This window comes from Catharus ustulatus, chromosome 4 (assembly GCF_009819885.2).
Source record: "Catharus ustulatus isolate bCatUst1 chromosome 4, bCatUst1.pri.v2, whole genome shotgun sequence".
In the NCBI taxonomy this organism is placed as follows: domain Eukaryota; kingdom Metazoa; phylum Chordata; class Aves; order Passeriformes; family Turdidae; genus Catharus; species Catharus ustulatus.
This window is the reverse complement of record NC_046224.1, coordinates 27,250,103-27,271,509: the sequence shown is the minus strand read 5'-3', so window position 1 is coordinate 27,271,509 and position 21,407 is coordinate 27,250,103. Positions and strand designations below refer to the sequence as shown.

The window sequence follows — 21,407 nt, the reverse complement described above, 5'->3', positions numbered from 1 at the left end:
CAAATTGTGGGGGAAAAAAAGTGCTGTTTTCCGATACTACTATATCAAAACACAAATAAAAAGTCTAAGAATTAAACAATCACGGGATTAAAATATCACATACTAAAACATTATATTGCTTTCCTTTCAGTGAGAGTGAGAAAACAGTTATCAATCTAGCTGATTTTAAAGTAGGTTTTTTTTTTTTCTTTTCTAGTAATAGTAATTTTAGATCTTGACTTTTAGCAATAGTGGGTAATCAAAATTACTTCAAAGTAGTTTAAAATAGCCAAACTATCTATTTTTAAAATTGCGGGAAAATTTTTAGCTTACAATTTAGTTTTCCTCTGTTTATGCAATTTCTATTCTGCTTAATTTGCCAAAAGCAAAATACTCTTCATGCTACTTTTCCTCTCAGGACTTCATATATTCACATTACAAGATATTAATACTGCTTGAATTCTTTAATTCAACTAGTAATTTACATTTCATAAATATGTGTTTAGAAATTATATTTTAAATAACTTCATTGCTGCAATTCCCTTTTACATTTTTTCTGTATTTTAAGAGAGTTATTGATTTTGATGTCATGGTAAAATTACATGTCTCATAGCACAATGTTTTAACAGATCATGAAGTTTACTGTGCTGGGGCCTTACTCTCATTTGTCTAGGGATATCTTTTGAGGGAATATTTCTGAAGGAGAAAGAAGATGTTAGTAGAAAAATGGTATTTATTCATGACTCCTAAGCTAAGAGCAGTGGACAAGAATCTTAAAAGATAGATAGTGAAACTGGGTGATGTTAGGGCGTTTCTGTTTTTAAAAAATAAGGAATAGGAATTAATTTATCTTTAAAAAGTTATAGTGGATTGTAGTATAAATACAAACAGCACCTTGTTATTTTGTGTTTTATGAGAGATGTACAAAACTCATTTTACTCTGATACTGCTGAGAAAGTGATGGAAGAAATCTGTAATGAATGAGATGTGTCTTCAGACTCTTTATAGGGCCAGAATTCAGGATTGTTAAATGTGCTTTAAATATGAACATGAGAAAATTCCACGTAGCTGAGGCCAGTAAACAAGGACCTGTGTGGTTAACAAGAGCAGGTGTTTCAGACAGTGGCATTGAGAAGATGGGATGGTGGCTCTTTCTGTTTCGTGGTTCTGGAATTAAGGGGTAAGCAATGATAATGAAATGCAGTGAATTTAGAACTGATAAATACACAAATGAATTTGTTCCAGTATTTGTGTGCAGAAGACATTGTCACAGCATATAATGGAAACCCAAATGAGAGGCAGAGTTGATTTTATCTAGCTTCCTTCTTAATAGCCAGTTCTTCCAGATGCTTCCTTTGCACTGATTACCAGCATTTCTGCAGTGCAGATAAGAGAATTAATCCACCTGAAAAGTCATCCTTCTTTTGAGGGGGAGGTGAGGGAGGGGAGAAGGTGAAGAGGAAGAAGTAGGAAAGCAAAATAAGCCACAGCAATAATTTGTGAAATTCAGAACAAACTAGAAGTTGCACCTCAGAAATCATCATTCTCCATGCTCCTTTCTAGCCCTCAAGTTCTTTCTAATGTTTTTCTAACACTGCCCAAACACCAACCAAGAAATTTCCAAACCATTGTGCCATTTTTTGTCCAGCCTCTGTCACACATTTACAAACAAAGCAGGAGACAAAGTGTTTTGAGAAAACCCACAAAACCCTATTTGAATTCTTCAGAATGGTGGTCAAATTGCCATTGTCAGTGTAGGTCCAGTTTTCAACTGCAATAGAAAGAAAGCCTAATCCACCTTCCTCTTGACTGGTTTTTTCTCTCTACATACACGAGGTAGCTGTTGGCTGAACTACCAGAGAAAATGTGGGTTTGGTTTCAGTTGGGGTGGATTCGGTTTTTTTGGCCTTGGCTCCACTGAAGGTTATGAGAACTTGTCCTGTGAACTGATAATGTTCTTAGTGGGCATAATGCTTGCTCTTATGACTGTTTTTTCCTGGCTGTTTTTAGAGTTCATAGGGTTTTAGGACAGGAATAATAGTTTTGCTGGTCTCCTTTTCTACAGCTGAAGTATGCTATAGAACCTGCTGCAGGCCACAGGGGTTCTTTGCAATCTTCCATTCTTATCCAGATACCCCCAGGCCTCTTGAACCTGCATTACTCTGGAAAAGGAAGCGATGACTCATAGCCGTGGATTCACATCATCTCTGTGCTTCCTGGAGTGCTTCTTACCCTTTTGGAACATTTTATGGCATCTTCCAAACCACTGCTTTTACATTCTAGTATAAAAATTATCAGTGAATTTTATTTAACTTTCTAGCTTTTAAAACATTTTTCCTCCTGCCATTTCCACATTCCATGTTAATCAAAATATTCACAGGAAAAGGGAATGGTACAACCTCGTAGCCAATAATTCTAAAAAAACAAGTCTATAACATTTTCTGTGTACTCTGCATTGAAACAGATTATCCAAATTGAAATAGAGGTCTGGAAGAACACAAATAAAGGCTTATGAAAGTTTCAACTTCAGTTCCCTGGGGAAGGAATCATGATGTTTCTGGATAAAGTGGAAGAGTTGCTTGTCCAAATTTTCTTGCTTATTTGGAAATGTGAATGTGTAGACTTCCTATGAAATAAAGGAAAATATACAGACTACCTTTTGTGCTTCAAAAGAGGCATTCAAAATCCATGTTCATACTGGCTTTAATGGATTTATCCAGCAGTTTTGTATTTTATTTGAACTAAACCTCTTATTCTTCCATTAAAAAAATGTTTTAAAAAGAGCTACTTGTTTTCATTGAAATTTTCCTTGGAGAAAATTCTGTTTCATTCATACCTACCCAGAGAGAACTATGCTCCCCATGTTTCTCAGAGAATTTTAAAAGATCCTGCTATTTTAAAAGCATGGAATACCTGCCTGAATCTCATTTATGGCTACATGTGAGTAAGAGACAAGATAGCTTTGTATTGTAATTTAATTTTGGCTGAAGCCAAATCACTTCTGAGAACAGTCAGAATCTGGCCTGCAGGTGGTACAGAGGAAGAGGATATTCCTCTGAAAAATGTGCAGCAATGTGAACTGAGGGGAGGATTTTATCTATATAAAGATACTAACAGCATGTTAGCTCCTTAGTGGTTTTGAGACACATGCAGGCAGCACTGGAAGGTACAGGGCTCTCCAGTTACCTCCACAGTGGAAAGAAGAGCTTAGCTCCATTTTAGTTATGATAAGCAGGCTAACACCAACAGTTCACCAAAAAGGTGTGTCTTCGCTTTGGGTTGTTCCACTCCGGCTCAAAGCTGCTGAGCACAGCTCCTATTGTCTCCGAGTCTTGCACCAAGAAGTAAGAAATCCCTTGTGCTGTACCTCAAATCAGACAGCAAAAGTTAGAGGATACCATGAGAGCTCTGGGAAAGCCACCAATGTACAAATGCTCACAAAATTCAAACAGGACTCTACTTGAGTGGCTTTGAAACAGAATTTTGGAAGTAAGATAGAGCAGTTGGCAAAGAAACTTCCATGGAGTTTGGCACATAAGGATTCTCTGGTATTTCTGGGAGCCAACAACTGCTGTTTTTCTGGAACACTGTTGATTCCTGGTTTTATTATATTTGAAGGCCCCTTCTATGCTGAGAGTTTTACTTGCAATTGTCTAAGCTGTTATCTGCATTCAGTTTGGGATGAGTACCAGGTTTTCCACCTAATCAGGTACCTTGCAGACACCTTTCCTTGGGATGTTGGTAGTCCTCTTACTGGCTGTGGAGTGAGCACACTAGATGTGTTTCTCCCTGAGGTGCTGTGTGTGAACCTCTGCAACTGTGAATTGAACAGTATTTTTCCTTGTGACTTCAAGACCTTTTGGATTTGTCACAGAAGAATCGTCAGTCTTTTTTTTGACAGTGCCTCGAAGCAGGACTTCTTTTCAGTGACTTTATTTCCTTTTCCTACAAAATGGTTTGGATTTTAAAAGTATTGAATTTTGAAAGGTATGACTTTGTTTTGATCTACAGTGTTGTTTTGATGTGAATTGATAAAATGGTAGGCCAAAAAGTAAGAAATGCTGTTTTTTCTTCCCTCTTTCATGCTAGACAAAGTGATCAGTATCAGACCTGAGTCAAAAGGGTTAAACATTCTCTGCTTTATATAGACACCATTAGGTGCCCTGCTGCCAGCTAAAATATAAAGTATAGGGATATTTATTATTTTCTGTTAGTCAATTAGCTGATGAGATTGTATTGTTAAAGTAGACAAGGTAGAATTAAGAGCCTGTATATATAATACTGAAAGTTTGTATTTCTAGGTCCCATCTATTCCTGCACCATCTGCAATCCTTTCCATCTTTTTAACAGAAAAGCAAAAGTTTGGCTGACAGCTGGTCCATTGGCAGAAAACAAAGTTGCACTATTTTCTTGCACAGAGAATTGACTTTGGGGTGACAAGCGCAAACTCTGTGAAAAATTTAGCTTTGTTGAAAATCCAGCTGTTCAATGGAAATTAATGCTGAAAGAAATTTTCTGAGTTACAGTTCAAGTCCATCATTCTCCTTCTTGTTTTAAGGGACAGTTCGGGGAGGGTGCTGAGGAGTCTTGAAGAAGGATGTCCAGGAAGCAAATATACCTGAGGAAGGAGACACAAATTGCAGTTTATGACTTAATCCTAGTTTGTGCTGTTACAGCAAATCCTTACGTGGGAGGAGCTGAGCGCGGCTGGCGTGAAGTGTGAGGAATTGTGAGGTGCTCACAGCAGCTCACTCTTAACGCCAGTGAAAAACAGCTGGCGGGGGGAGGAAGGAAAGGGTGTGGAGATACTGTGTAACTTATCGACTTGATGTTCGATGTCTGCCACGTATCCAGAGGGGAATTCCGCCACCTTCCGCAGGTGGAAGCCATCCCATGGCAGCTCCCCGTGCGTGCGGGGCCGCTCGGCACCCGGCGTGTGCCCGGGCTCGCTGCACGCCGGCCGCCCGCGCAGGAAAAACAAGCGAAACCCCCAATTTAAAAGTGATTTGGGATGTGTACGTTGGTGCTGTGCGCTGAATAAAAGCGGGTCCTGAAAGGCAGGGAGGGAGTGTGCGGCCCAATAATTAGGGGCCCATTGTGATGCAGATGCAGGCGGGGCTGCGCCGGGGGTCCGCGGGGAGCTGCGCTCCGGGATTGCCGGGCGCTCGGGGATAAAGGGTGTTCGGCTGGCACAGCTTCCCGTGGGCACGGCTGGAAATCCTGGGGATGAGGGCTGCACACAGCCTTCCAAGCTGGGGTGCGTTATCTGTTATGCATTTGTGTGCGTGGCACGGCACAAAAAGGTCTGACGGGCAGAGGAGATAGCCCGGCTCCCCTAGATCCGACATCCTAAAGGCTCGCTTCAGTAACTTCTAAAAGTTAACCACATGAAGAAATGCCACTTGCAGCCTGGTGTACGGGTTTACCTTATTGTTTAGGCATCAAAGTCATCTATGCTGGATGCTTCCATCGGGGACAAAGGTGTTAAAAATCGCCAAATGGGTTTGATACAACACAGTTTGCCGAAGAATAGCCTTCTGGAGCTGCTGCTTGTGCACCACTCAGTTTTCACCCAGGAATGTTTTATATGTTTAACAAAACACGATTTAGTCAGTGTCATTCTATATGTATTTCTAAATTGTTTCAAAAGAACAAGTACAAACTAGGAAGAATCCAATATTTGTAGTTTTGTTTTAATTACCTTTTTCTTTAGTCATCTTTTATCCAAATTTTTGGAAAGTCAGCAAATTAAAGTTGCCTTAGGAACAATTAATGGGGAAAATTATCAGAGAAATGACCTCAAAATGAATAAAGTATATTACCAGCTATAAATTTCTTCTCATTCAGAATTAATCTCTGTAAATTTATAAACATCTAATACTTACCTTATGTTAGGATCAAACAGTGGATGTACCCCATTTATTTAAATGCCTTATCTAATATAAAACTAGTGTAAGGCAACAGTTCCCTTATAGTGAGTGAAACTGTCTACATGCTGGTAGAGATCTAAGAGTTGCTTTTTTTCCATATAAATTTATCCTTTTCAATGTCAATATTCCTAAGTACCACTCTGCTCCTGTTATCAGTGATATTTACAGGTTTTACTGCCTTAAGCAGTATCTACAGATGGTAGTTTAGAGAACATCATTATTTACATTTCTAAAATTTAGCTGAAATTTTGAGAAAGCTTTGGCACTTGACCAACATTTAAATTTTTTAAAAAAATATTTTAATTAGTTTTAAAAAAATTCTCGCTATTCAAAAATTATTTCTTTTTAAAAAATAGTTCATGAATTCCTGATGAAATTACATAGGTTTTTTTGTTTGTTTCTTAACAGATGAGGAAAAAGAAAATAATAGAGCATCAAAACCGCATTCTACTCCAGCTACACTGCAATGGTAAGATGCCTTTTAAGAAAATAAAAAAAATCTATTAGTGTTTTTTCTTATGTGCTTTCCAGATGAAGGAATAGAGCTTTTGTTAGTCTTAGAGTTCTAAAGATACTTTCACTGTAAGTCTTTAATGTGCCTGTTTGTAACCTGTACAGCATTTCTCAACAAATGTCTTACAGGATTTGTTTGAACAGAGGAAACTTCTGATACACTTTAGAAAATCTACTTAGCCTTTTTATTTGCCACCTTGCCAGCTGATTATCTGTGGTTTGTCATCATTGTTACATTTATTACAAAAAGAAAACTAGTACTGAGGTTTTTTTTGAAGACTCACGTTTGTTTCAGCGTCTGATGAAGCCCACCCTTACCAACTGTTTAACTGACATGAAATCTCTGTAATTTAATGTAGAAGACAACAAAAGGAAAGAGTTTGAGGTTTGATTAATTTGTCAAAATCCCCTTGCAAAGCTAGTGAGAAAAAAAAAGGAAGGGTAATTAGGAAGAGAAAGAGGATAGTTTGAGCATTAGTCTACAGTGCTATAAAAAATAAACCAGTGCTGTTCGCTGTGATTTGCAGCAGTATTTTAGTCTGCACATTCTTTAATGCATGCCTGTAATTCTGATATCCCTTGCTATAGGTCATCTCTTGGGCTTTTGTTGACTTTTCCTTCAATTTAGGTTTTAATTCTTGTTTAGATTTCTTAATACTGTAAGTGATCAAATATCTTTTAAGAGGTTTCATGTATCAGGCAGAACAGAGCTCTGTTACAGAGAAGCCTCTGAACATGCTTACCTGAAATCCCATAGTCTTTAGCTCATTTTAAACCTTTTTAAAGAGAGGTCTTTACTTTATCCATAAGTACCTGAAGTACTTCTTTTACTTTCTGGATTAAATGATAAGATTATTGGTTAAAAATGTGAGTTTTCAAAAGCAAAATGTTAGCAAACTTCCTTCTCTGCTTCTGTCAGTCTCTTGGGAGATTTCACTAAAAAAAAAACAGTAAAAAAATTCAGTGTATTTTACTCCATTTTTCTGCCTGTGAAATTACATAATTCTTGTGAAATATGCATAAAGATGATTTGGATTATTTCTTCTATATTTGCTTTTTAAAGTTGATTGGTGAGATTTTTAGGCTAAAAAACCTCAAGACCTATGAGTTGATTTTAAATGGGTTGCTACCAGTATTCAGAAACTTACAGACACTTTCAATGCAAATAATGAGATTGGCAAATATAAATAAAGGCATTTAGTTCTGAGCTATTGTTTCTTTGTACCTATTTGTATCATAAAAGTCCTGTTTTTCAGAAGTTCAAGAAAAGTGAATGACTTTTCATTAGAAGATACTCAAGAAAAGGAGTAACTACAGACAGAGACAAAATTATTAAAATAATAATGAATCATCATATTTTTCATTATTCATTCCCAGCGCTTTCACACAGTTCATACAGAATAATAAAGAACTATCTAGCTAAAACAAAATTGCAAGCAGATCTTACTAGTCCCAGATTCACAGCAGTGTTTATTTTGCAGTGAAGACAGTTAAGAGCCTTTTCCACAGGAGCAAATAATGTTGTAGCCAAGAAGGCAGCATTAATTAGAACATCCAGCAATACTGTTCCCAACAGAACACATGCAAATACTGTAAACAGTCTTTTGCCAAATACTTTCAAGCTTCGTCAGTCATAAAGGTTAGTAAATCCCTAAACTCCTGGGATATTGAGTGCTGCTGGAATGTAGTGTGCACACTAATGCTCATTCAGCAGTGTTTGCAGTAGAATCCTAGAATTTTGGTTCTGAAAAGGCTGCTTGCAACTTCTTCCCTTCTCTCTTGCTAGTGTGCTGGCTTGCTACCTGTCTGTTGTATAGTATTTCTTACGTGTTGAGGTAGGTCAAATATTCTCCCCTTTGAGTCTTCCAGAGCATCTGCAATTTCCTCCATTCATTTTTCACCCAAAATTCCATGAGGTAACAGAAAGCAAAGAAGTTTTTATGTTTAAAATCTTTAGCTGCTGTCAAACTGAATTATACAATTGACTGAATTTATTAACAGTCATGTAGGTAAAAAGTCTCCCATCTTACTAGCCATACCTATGGAACAGTTTCCTGGGAGTTTCTATATACTCCTCAACATATGTACTGCAGCTTTGAATTGATATTTCCTGGAGAAATTGATATGCTAAATAAAATGAGAAGCTCAAAAGTTAGGGTCAAACTGCCAAAGCAGCAAGCTTATTTTGAGTGCAGATGTGCAGTTTCCACTGTTCTGGAAAGCCAGCCACATTAGCCTTGGGTTGTTTGTACTGCAGTAGCAACCAGCATCGCAGGGATTGGTAAACTGTTGTGATCAGCACTGTAGAATTGCTACACAGAGTGCTTCCTGGAGGTGTAGCTTCACATGTTGTACAGTTTTGCTTGCTCAGGTGTGGTGGCTAAACCTCAGCCAACATGTAAGTACCACACAGCTGCTCTCTCACTCCTTCCCCTTGCCTTCTCTCACTAGGATGGGGAGGAAAGTTGGAAAGAGGTAAAACCCATAGGCTGAGATAAGGACAGATGAATAATTAAATAAAATAATAATAATAATAATAATAATAATAATAATAATAATAATAATAGTAGTAGTAGTAGTAGTGCCAATGAAAAGGAAAAAGAGTAATAAAATCCAAGAAAAAACAAGTACTGCACAATACAGTTGCGCACCACCCGCTGAAGCCCAGTCCTGATCAGTGATCAGCACCTCACTGCCAGCTCCCCCCAGATTATTTACTGGGTATGATGTTTCATGGTATGGAATATTCCTTTGGTCTGTTTGGGTCAGCTGGTCTGCTTGTGGGCACCCCCAGCTTCTTGTGAAGCTCCTCTCTGACACCATCGGGGAGACTGGAGAGTCCTTGACTTGGGTAAGTGCAACTCAGCAATACCTGAAAGGGTTATCAACATTACTGTCATACTAAACCCAAAACACAGCACAGTACCAGCCACTAGGAAAAAAATATAACCCTTTCCCAGCCAAAAGCAGAACATCAGGCTTCACACCAAGTATTTGCACACAGGGAAGACTAAAAAATGTATCTGAGTGTTCCTTGGGCAAGCATGTGTCCTGCCTTCTAACAACAATCTTTGGGCTGGACTCAGGAGGTGGAATTTTTGGGGTAAATTATTGACCAGTTTTCAGGATATAATACCAACCTGTCCTTGTTCTGGCAAATGGAAACCTCACAATTTTCTGCAGCATCTGGTGTCTGCCAAATTAAAACTGGTAATGTTTTTACTCTTAGGTGTTACCATTTAGAGCTAGTGAAGGTGACAAAGCGTTGAAAAACAGAAACTGAGGAAGAAAGCAGTAGGGAAAGCATAGCAAAGGCATAAGGGATATATGTACTTTTTGTCACATGATTCATATTGCCATCAGCTTTATTAGTTATTCCTTGTCTGGAATCTTGCTGTAAAGACCAAATTATATCAATCCCCTGGGGAGATATCCTTAATGCTTGTGCCTCTCCAAAGGTGAAATATGTTGAACATTTTAAATGTGGAGGATGAAGAACAGCTGAAGAAGCCAAGAATCGTGTCTGGATGACTGTTAGCCTGGCTAAATAGCCTTTTCCTGGAAACAGGAATGATGCTTTTGTTTTGTTTTGTTGATGACACAAAATGAAGTGAAAGGCCTGGTGAATGTAGCATTACTGCCAAATACATAATAATTGAGGAAACTGCCAAATACATCATAATTTGGGAAACTACACAAGCTTGAATCTAACTGTTAAGGCATGAATATAGCAATACCTGGTATTCTGTGCTTATCCCATGTTCCTGTGCTCATTGTCATCTGTAAAGCTATAGCTTCGCTCTAAAATGTTCATGTTTCTTTCAGTGGTGAACTGGTTGACAAAGGTGCAAGTGTGAAACTTTGCTTCATTTTGGGGTGTGTGTGTTTACTTCCCCAAACACAGAATTATTCAAAATACAGACAACCTAATCCCATACAATTTGCTGGTTTACAGTGTAGGTACTCTATATACCATATAGAATAACAACAGTATTTTGAAGGTAAAGTCAACGATTTTTTTTCTATTTTCTGCAACATTTATATGAAGTATTTTTAAAAAGCAGGTAAAGCATAGCTATTGCTCATACTGGGAATTAATTCACCTCAGATTTATACTTCTTGTATGTTGTTACATTCCATGAAAATTAATCTGTTCTAGAATCTTCTTTGTGCTTAACATTGGTTAACATCACAGTTGTTCTGTGGTCTTGAGATATTAAAAAAATCTGTTACAACACTACAGATGTGACTCTGCTATTGAATAATCTCATTTAATCTAGAACTATGTAAGTGTATGTGGAGAGAAGCAGTAGTAATTCAGTAATAGGACAGATAAAATTGTCATTCCTGTGGAAGGATTAGGGGCTTTATTCCTATACTGTGAGGGTACAAAAGGTCTCATTGTGAGCTACTGGATTTCACATGGCTTTATTACAACACTATATAAAGTGTTTATACATATATGTATGTTTTATAACTGATAATGGTTTGTTAGGTAGGAGATTGCATTCATTATTTTTCTACAATACTGTAGAATGAAGCTGGATTCAAAATATGATAAAGTTGTTAAATAAAAGACGAGAAAATAAAAGAAGTGGAGCAAGATGGGTTTTTGATCATTAAAAAAAAGTTCAGGTATAATGGGGCATTGTTCAGTGTCAGACTAATGACTCTCTGTGAAAGAGAGGAGAAAAAGAGAAAAATTCATCAGATATGAAGAGAAATAATTAACTGCTTTTCTTTCTGTCCTGTCTTGGTCACGGAAGCTGACATTCCAATTAGCAGCTATAGTATACAAACGAACTCTCCAGGTTTTGAAAGGAGGTTTTGTTAGAGCACTATGAAATTGAGGAAAGATGCCATGATGATATTTCTGTAGAAACCAGGGAAGAATAGATGTTGCCCGTACAAACTGATTCCATTCATCTATCCGGATATCTTATTAAAATAGTTTTCAGTCACAAATGATCACGATAACTGAAATGGAAGGTAGGTAGATCCTTAAAAAGGCAATGAAGGAGAGAAACAAGGTATTTGGAAGATGCTCTACTGCTATCAAATGGCAGGTGATTATCTGATGTGAAACAGGAGTTTTTTTGAGAATATATATTTGTTTCTTAATGCAATTAAGAGGAAGTTGCACCTAGCTTCTTCCCTTACCCAGCAAGGCAGACAAGCACACGTGACTGTAGGTGCCTATGACTGACACCACCAATTATAAGATTAATTATGGTTTAATTTTACGTGTGTATGTAAGTATCTCTTGAACAGTTTTGGGTCAGCAATCATAAAAATGGCATTTCAAAGGAATGTTTCTTCTAATCTATAGATTTATATTGAGACCAATTTCAAGCTTTAAAGATGAAGCATATGCTTGCTCATATATTTGACATATAATTTAAAATTTTATAGTTGTATATTTGCATGTATAAAAAAATAAGGATAGTTTCTAAAAGGTAGAAGAAGATGTTATTTCATTGGGTTTTTTCAGCATTGTACTCAGATTGTGGCTTCCTTTGTGTTTTTTTTTTCTTTGCCCATAAACAATAGCTAGAAAATATTACACAATAAGATTTTGTAGACACTCTTGAGCATTAGCAAATTATTTGCTTTAGCCACACCTGCTTCCTCAAGGTAAGCAGTTTTGCAGCTGGGCAGGAGTGACAAGAGTGTCATGAACCAAAGATTATGTGTTCTGTAAAGAAGGAGAGAATGCTTCCCCTCAGTGAATATTTATTGGTTCATAGTTGTACATATATTTGTTTACTATAGGACACTTTCAGGGTATAACAGATTGCTGGGAACTCACAGCTTGTGGTTTTGGTAGCAAGTGTGAACCAAATGAATTAGGTAAATATTATGGGAATTAATTGGAAGGAGCACTTAGGAACGAAGCAGACAAAATTTAGTAGACAAAAGGAAGTCTGAATGTTTGGTCTTAGAAGGTGAAGCTTTGTATACTGTTTACCATACAGGACATCCAACATACTTGCAGTTGTCTCTGTTTGACATTTGCTTTTTAAGGTTGGAGGAGAACTATGAGATTGCAGAAGGTGTTTGCATTCCTCGAAGCGCTCTCTACATGCATTACTTGGATTTCTGTGAGAAAAACGACACACAACCTGTTAATGCTGCCAGCTTTGGGAAGGTAAGTCTAAACTACAGTATGACACCTTAAAATCTCATCTGGTTCAGGTGAATTTGTATTATTGAAATCTTTTACTGTTAGAGACAGAGGTATATGAATGAAATCTATTGTGTATCCAAGTTATTGCACAAAGGCTAAGATTGTAAGTATTTTGATGGTTGGAATAATTTCTTACCATGGCTAGGCTCCAGAGTATGTCAATCCCCAGCCTAGCTGATGGTTATAAGGTACAAAAAATTGGCAGCTAAAATGGGATTGGAAGTTGCATACAAACCAGTGTAAACACATCTGCATTATGACCTGCACTGCTTAAACAAATGTATAATTTTTAAAAACAGAAGGATAAAATCGAATTCTGGAGTATGTCTATGCTGTTCTTGCAAGCATGATATGAAGATCCCTGAATTAATGATATCAAATGATGTGGTAAATTCACGTGGTGGAGTACAAAGTCTCCAGATACGAAAGTTCAGAAAGCATCTAGCTCCTTTTGTGTGCACTGCAAGTACAGGCTGCCAAGCTATCCAAGTTATCTTTTCGCTGTGATTCCTCATGCTTCCCTTTCCAATCCTGCTCCAGTAAGAGCCACTCTGGTTAACTCCAGATTCACAGTGGCGATGCACTCCTAGCACAGACATAGCTGTGCATCATCTGGGTGTGAGCAGTAAAGCTCTACACTGGTAGATGTTAATAGCTGGCTAGAAGGGTACATAAAGTTTGTATTTTGGATTTGCTGATCAGGTGATATTTTCCTCTCCGTGAAAAACAGGATGATATTTAAAACTGAAACTCTACCATAGAATGTCAGAGGCCTTTAAAACCTGTAGGGCTGTGAAAAAAAACAAAGCGTAGAGTTTGCCACTGTTTTTGAAATGCTTGCAAGCATGAATCTGAAGCCCATTGTCTTGCAAGCTGTTCTCTTTTAGTGTTTGCAACATTTGCTCTATAGAAGTTCTGGGTATTCAATGAAAGAAAAATGTTTCTAGGGTAAGTGCCTGTCTAAAGAGTAGGTGAAGGATGTATTTAATGAGGTGACATTTTCTACAGTGCATCTTTAGACAGGCAGTTTGGCAAGGAAAATAAAGTGTGCCGTGTTGTAACATTGCTATGTTTGTTGTGTATTGAAGACCTGCGTAACTCAGTAGATTCTGTGTCAGGTTTCTGTTTAAATACACTGCAGAATTGTGAACGAAGTTGTTCTTTGTACATATTATTGCTATCAAGTGATAAGTATAGTGGCAACATGTAATTTTAGGAACAGTGAAAATAAGAAACAGATTTCATGCAGGCTCACACATTTGGAACATGGCTCAAATTTACACAATGGTACTGCTGCTGCTAAAAACTTCTATAAATTGTAAGGTGTAAATATTCTAGAATTATCCCAACAGAACATAAATTTACCAGGGATTTCAGCATTTATCAGTATGTGGCAGTTTTGTTACACTGTTTAGTACTTCATCCCCCTTCTCTCCTGCCTCTCATACATAGACCTGTTCACTGGTAGGAGACAGGTAGCAGGACAGGTACTATGGCTTCCATCCAAGAAATCATGGCATTCCAATGTGTTTTTCATGTGCTGTGGTCCAAATGTTTTCCTCTGTTGCAAAAGAGTTCTGAAGCAGTGTTGTATGAAACTTTTTACCTTTTTTGTGGAGAGGAAGGAGGCCCTACGCAGTCATCATGGAACTGTTTCACACTAGTGCTTTGGGTGGCCATAACTTCTGCATCTGGCAACTGGCACTTCTGCACTGCTATGTCCAGGAACTTCAGACAACAGGGAGGCAAATATTGAAGTGAAACCAGCTTCTCCATCTGCAGAACCTGAGCAGACCCCACTGATTCTTTCCAGCCTGTTACTGCTAACAAAATATGCTGCACAGGTATAAAGGTCTGCAAGGCACATCTGCGTTCTCTCAACAGCTTGCAGTCAGCTTCTCCTTTGGAGCACATACATGTATGAAGTTTTAGCCAATGTTTGCTATCATGTGACTTAAATACCATATTGGCAAGGTTGCATAAATGCCTTGGAGGCAGTTGAAGCGGTGCAGTGAAATAGGTGCTATTTAAGGCATTCTGCACTTAGCTGCTGCAACAGAGACCCTAGACATGTTTGTCCTCATTGGGAAACATCAGGAGCCCTGCAGCTGTCATCTCCTCCAGAGAAAGGAGCTAGTTGTTCTGTGAAATTGTAAACAGTTTGCCATTCAGTAGACCACGCTGAATTTATAATTAATCTCCTAACTTTAGCTCTGTAGGCAATGTTAAATATTAAATATTTTTCTTTAACAAACTGGTAGTTTTTAGAAAGAGATGTGGAATTCAGCACATTAAAACAAACTGTAATAAGTAACATTGTAATATTGCATTAATGAAAACAAAATTGGTCTGGGGAATAAAGAGATTAACAGAGAGACAGTAATACAGACTGTTTTCTGAGGAAACCAAGCTAATACCAATTAAAGGAACAAGAAGAGCAAAGAACAGGAATACGATATAAATAACACATTTTTAAAAGCAACCTGTACTCCTAAGCCACATAAAGAATATATAAACTCAGGAATACTCTAATATGGCTGTTAATGGGATGTTAGTATCATATTTCTCATATGACAAAGGGAAGTGTAATTTTGTTAGTCAAGGTTTTAGTGTTTTACTCACTCATTTAACATGCAAAAATTACAGACAGTTTTATCTAAACCAGCTTTGTCAATCTGCTATGCTACCTAGTCTGTCATTACAGAACTTTTTATTGTCTGCTAAAGACAGGACCCAGCATTCTTATATATACCTTAACTAAATAGTAATTAGGGATAGCCCTGTAATTTGGTGGTTACAGTTCAGCATCAAGTGCAGAGTCCAGCGTTAAACTCCTGCCCTTACTGTAGACAGCCAAGCATACTATGTTTTGATTTCATGGAAAAGTAAGGCAGAAAAAGTAAAACTGTTCCATGGAACCGGTGAGAAGGCAAGAAGGTGCAGTGAGGCAGGGCAGGTGTGTCACTGAGTTATTAACAATTAAATGTTGCATAAGAGAACATGCTCTCTCACAGTGAACGTGTTTGGACTGTGAATTAGTCTGCAGGCAGAAGGAGTGAAAGCCCTGTTGCTGAGGTCACTTGAAAAGGATGGCAGCCTTGTGCCCCTCAGCCGTGTGCTGTGAATTCCTTGGGCTCTGCTCTGGGACCTTGGGGCTCTGGAGAGCAGTTTAGGGTGTTTCCAGCTGAAAGGTCTGCCCCTGCCTGCTGCAGGGAAGGTTGTGCAGATGTATTTGGTTTGTTTTGGGTTTTATCTGAGCAACATGCTAACATAAAATGCTGGTGATTATTAACACATTTTGCAAAGAATTATGGTGGATGATGACACTGACTTCTCATTCTTACTGAGTTTAATTGCAAAAACGAAATAATTCTTTGTAAGGGCCTTTACTGAATAAAAAAAGCAGCAGCTACGTTTTGAGCATTTCCAAAGCCCTCAGCAGCTATTGTGCCGGGGTGGGTGCCATAAGGCTCTCCTGGCTCTGCCATTCTGCCCAGCTGTTAGCTGGGTTGGCACGTTTTTTGAGCTTCTCTTTCACTTCTATTTCCAACGCTGATTTTTGTTCTTGTTTCTTTTGTGACTCTGTTTTCTTAGGACCCTCGAAGATATAACCTTCCTCTTCTGCAGCGATCTCTCCTATCCTCCCTGTCCTCAGTTCACTTTAAATTTACCGGGCAGTGCTAATTCCCCTGCCGTGCCCTGCTTATCTCTCCCCAAGAGCACTGAGAGACCTGTGGTGAAACCGCTTTGCATCCTCCTCGTGAAGCTGACTTCTTCCCAGCTCCCCTGTGCCCCCTGGAGGATAAATACTTTCCTTTTCTGGTTTCTTTTTCTCCCGCCCCCTCCCTCCCCACCTTTTCTTTTGGGGCTTTCCTGCCATGTCTTTTGACAAGTAATGACAAATTAATATTTTAAAAGGAAGACGAAGGTTGCTGACACTTCTTGGGGTGGTTCTCCCCCTGTCTGAGATCCCTTTACATCATTTTGGCATCTTAAAGGGGTTAAACATGGATGCATCTCACACAAATTTTGTTGCTCCCTGAATGGCTTTGCTGTAAGTGAAAATTACATTCCAATGAATGTATTTCACTAGATAAAGGGCAAAGTCCACAATAGACTTGTAATATTGGTTAGGAAAGAACTTTTTTTTCCCAGTAGTTTACTCTGCTCCAGGGAGCTACAAGCTGTACCAGCCGGATTCCTTTTTCATCACGATGCACTGTTTCTATGCCCAGAAGTTTTGCTTGCAGGACTGTCCTCCAAGCATGACTAGGATAAATAAGATTTATCGTTTCTTGCTGTCATACGATATGATTTTAAAGTTTGAAAATGAGAGAAAAGACCTTTATTGAAGCCTCTTTGATAATGACATTGTGATGTGATTTCATTCTGATTTGTCTTTGTCTTGAAATGCACGTATCAGGAAATTGCCTGCTGCTGTTCGTAAGGAGATAGTTCTCCTGAAGATCTGTTTTTTGTTTCTTTACTCTCAATTTACTCTTAAGTAGCCTCAATAGTGATGGGTATAACAAAGCCAAATTTACTCTTTGTGCTCTCTTCTGATAGATTAAAACAGCACTTTGCTTTATTATGAGCAATTTCTACAACATTATATGCAAAAATAGAACTGGGGAAAATCAATGTAAATGTGAGAATGTGGTTTCTCTTGTTGCACCAAATCAGTCTGTCAGTGCTATCTGAGCAGTCTCCGGTTTTCCTTCATCCCTTTTGAACAGCTAGGATTCCTGTCTGAAGAACAGTTACCACCAGCACAAATTTTCTTCCCAATTCTGATGAGCCCATAATAACACAAGTCCTGCAGAATCAAGCACTTCATGTGGTGTGAGGAACAATGATCTGGCAGTGTGGCTGGAAAGGTCTTTGCTACCTTGGCTCTACTTAGCTGATTCTTGTATTATTGCAGGTTGCTGACTGCTGCCTTCTTCTTGAGCTTGGGGAGTAAGAAAATCAGTGAGGACACCTCAGTTTCTCTGGAGTGACTTTTCCTTTCTCAATGCCCTAGAACAATGGGATTTTTAGCACCTTTGCCACTTCAAGCATCTGGCTTCCTGTTAGGCCTTATGCATGGAGTGGCCCCAGGACTGCTTTACCTCATGCCTTGTCAACACATCCCAGAGGCTGTGCTTACAGCACAGGGTCTGCCAGAGTGCAAGGATCCTGGCGCTGGGCCTTTTCCCACAGATAGGCTGGGTGATGGCAGACAGTGTGCTGGCACCAGTACAGAGCAGGGTGAGTTGTGCAGGGTTTTAGATCTGCTTGGCTTCAGCAAGTCAACACCAAAAGTGGCTGTAGCTCAGCTAAGGATCTGAGGCAGAGCGTTCTGTGGTCACAGCTTTGTTGGGATGCAGTAATCTGTTTGATCATGCCTTAGGCTGAATTCTGTCTGGCCAGAGGAACTGCTGAAGGAGGATATTGTTTTGCGTAGATAAATTTGAGGAGAGGTCTGGCAAGCTTCATTGCAGTGTCCAGTTCAGTTGGAGCTCCTCTCAGAATCTAATCTCCACACTAGGCAAAGTTGGGCATGGACATTAGAGAAAAGGCCAGCAGGTTTTTCTGCCTTGCTTTGCAGTGTCAGTTGAGCTGTATCAGTGCTAGAAACAAGTTCTTATCCTAGAACTAGACCTGCCCTATCCCAAAACTTAAGAAAGTAAGTGGGGAGAAATGGGAAGGGTATTTATTCTTAACAGACAACAGATCTGCAGTCAAGAGTACTGAGCCTGTACATTCAGTCTTCCCTCCTGGCTATGCAAGTCAACAAGCAAGGCGTAGAGAAGGTGTAGACACAGTCATGCCTCTTCTCCTTTTGTTTACACAGTTTGGTGGAGAGAAGAGAAAGACAGAAATGGTGTTTTGGACCACTTTGATTATGCTCTTTCCTATCAGTGGATGTTTAATGGTGCAAATTTTCTTGACCATTTCCTCAAGACGATATGATGTTGAATCAGCTCCAAGCCATTTTGAGCAGTAAGGAACCCCTTGACACAGGTATTAACAATAACATCTGTCTCAGAGCACGATTTTGAAAAGCACTGAAGCAGCTGAGGAAACCCTGGAACGACCCAGCTGGAAGTGCTGGGTCAAAGACAAATGAGCCAAAAACCCCTTTCATTATAAGATTGAGAGCATTAGCATTGCTTGTGTCTCACAGCAATGAGAATAAGGAAAGCATAGCTGTTCGAGAATATAGCTATGTTTGGTATCACTGACTTCTTTGCTGATTCTGTGGCAAGGAATATTAAGACTGAGATACCACAATAGAAGTTGGTAAATAAACACAAAACTTCTGTATCTGACTTCATAAAAGAAAAGCATGCTGTCTAGATATGGGACCTGAAACCTGAACTGAGAGAAAAAGAACCAGGCCCTGTTATGAAGAACTGTTATGGGAGGAAAGATAATTTATTCCACAGCATGTAGAATCTCTCTAGAATCTCTCTAGAATCTCATAAAGCTAGGGAGTGCAGAGCCTGTAATCCATTTCTCATTCTGGCAGTGTGCAATTGCTGGATTGCAACTTAATTTGATCTTATTTCTCTACTATGTGGAACTCTAGAAGCAAGGCTAGAATTATGTTAAATAGAAAGGAACATGAGTAATGAAGAATAACATCCCTCTAGGTCAGGCACACTAACAAAATGATCATGCCTTTTGAAAACCAGAAATGTATATTTTTCTAGGGAAAAGACTTCTAAAAGCCATCCTCTGCCCGTTGCACCAGAGTAAAATTTAATATTTTGACAAAGGAAAGTAGAAAAAGTTACTTTAGAAGTCTTCAGACATCTCTGGTTTCTTCCATCCTTAGTTGTTTGCATGTAGACAGACACATAAGATGCTTTACGAGATTTATTTTCCCTGATTTGTTTTGACATATCATAGATGATTTTAGATGGAATAGTTGGGAAACATAAAGTTCACAGTTTGATAATGAATGTGATGAGGAATGATGGGTCACAGTGTAGTGATGAAAGCAGAATGTACCTGCCCATGGCAGAGTGTTTGGAATAAGATGATCTTTAAGGTCCTTCCCAGCTCAAGCCATTCTGTGATTCTGCAATTCCTCATTCTAACGCTGAGCCTGGATCTGCTTGTGTTGTAATGTTACAGCACTGGAGATGTGGGAAGAGAGGCAGTGGAAGAAATGGCAGCTGGCAATAATCAGGTTGAAGGAATGCACCCTTGCAGTCATTTGTAGGTAACAGAACAGCTCCTGCAGTTTGCAGTGCCTAAGGTTAATAGGTTGTGCAGACTCTAATACAGACCCTTACGGAGGAATTTTTCTAGCTGTTGCTCATAAAGCTTTCTGTGTTTTACATGGATGCTCAAGTAACCCGTTTCATTTTTATTCTCTTAAGAATGACCAAAAATACAAGTGACTAAATATTTAATTCAAATTTATTCAGACACCTCTGCTAGGTTAAAAAAGCTGAAGTAGGATAAAAATCCTATTATCTCCCCATGTGTTCTACCTGTACAGACATTCCAAAAGCCATTTGCCAAGATTGTCTGCAGCCATGTTAAACAAATGGTGACCTGGATATTCTAGTCCCCTGAAAAAGTGTAAACTATATATATATGTTGTTTTATAATGTAATGACTTCTATATTCATCTAGTTCATGCAGTAGGCATTTATCAGATGATAAAGCAGTTCTTAATATTATTGTTTTTAATCAAGAAAGGCATAGATCTTCTGTCTTTAGCAGAGTACAGAGAATTGAGAGGGAAGACACATTGAAGTTCAGTAACGGAGAAAAAAAATTGTAAGAATTGTTTTTTTCCTCAGGCTAATGTAGTAGGGACAGAAGCTATTTCCATGTGAAAATCCTGGTCTACATCTGTTTCAAAACCAAAAAGCCAGGTAGCCTAAAATAATGCCCAACAGCCAAAGCTGCCTTTTAACTTAGGTGAAATTTCACTTGGAAAATGTAAAACCTGTACCTTTTTACTCAGTAGATCTTACAGGGCAGCTGGAATTATGGTCACTTTGGAGAATTGTGAGATGAAATTTTAGCTCCACTGAAGGACAACGATAAAAGATCTGTTCACTCCAAAATTGCCTTAGATACCACCCATGAGACCTTTTTACCAGTGTTTCTGTTGAGAAGCCAGAACTGCTTTGAGAACAGGGACTCTCCATTCAGAAAGCAGCTCAGACTGCATGGTCTGGTCTTGATTAATTTGCTTTTGCAAATCTCACTGCAGTGATGGGAGGAAAATGATCCAACTTGGTTTTCAGATCCAAACCTGGATTTTCATGTCTGACAATTAGAACCCACTGCCCTCCCCACACAATTGTAAAATTAATACATTTTGTCTATAGTCTTTAAAAGTTAATAAACATTAAACCAACAATGACATATTTGTGCAGTGATTTTTCAGGTTGACAATGATTTAATTTTTTAAAAAAACATATATTGGGGTCTCTGCTTTTTCCACTAATTTCAGCACACAGTGAACTCCACTTTGTCCTGCCTGATCTGACTTCCTCTCCCCTTTCACGGTAATCTTCCTGCTTTACCAGTATCATTGCACAGAGATTTGCACAAGCACAGCTGAATATAAGCATTTATATGAACAGAGAGTTCTTTTAGTACTTGACGTGTTTTATTTCAAATACAAACATTAATAATCACACATATGTGTACAAGCACCTAGGTGTAAGTATACCGTGTTATATTTTACATATGCGACATTAGATAAAAATGCCCTGACTATATTTCTTAAGCTTTGCTTGATTATTCTCTTTGGATATTTTTTTTGTTTGTTTGTTTTGGTGGGT

At 38.5% G+C, this 21,407-nt stretch overlaps 1 protein-coding gene across 4 annotated transcripts in view; it reads left to right on the top strand.

Moving 5' to 3' along the window:
- Positions 1-21,407, top strand: part of RFX4 (regulatory factor X4) — an 86,400-nt gene that overhangs the window by 20,245 nt on the left and 44,748 nt on the right. For 3 of the 4 annotated variants that reach the window (XM_033057612.2, XM_033057611.1, XM_033057610.2), the window contains exons 3-4: positions 6,318-6,378; positions 12,447-12,570. In XM_033057612.2, the coding sequence (XP_032913503.1) occupies positions 6,318-6,378; positions 12,447-12,570 (185 nt within the window). Of the gene's footprint in view, positions 1-6,317; positions 6,379-12,417; positions 12,571-21,407 lie in introns of those variants that run through there. The other variant, XM_033057613.2, reaches the window with a different exon arrangement.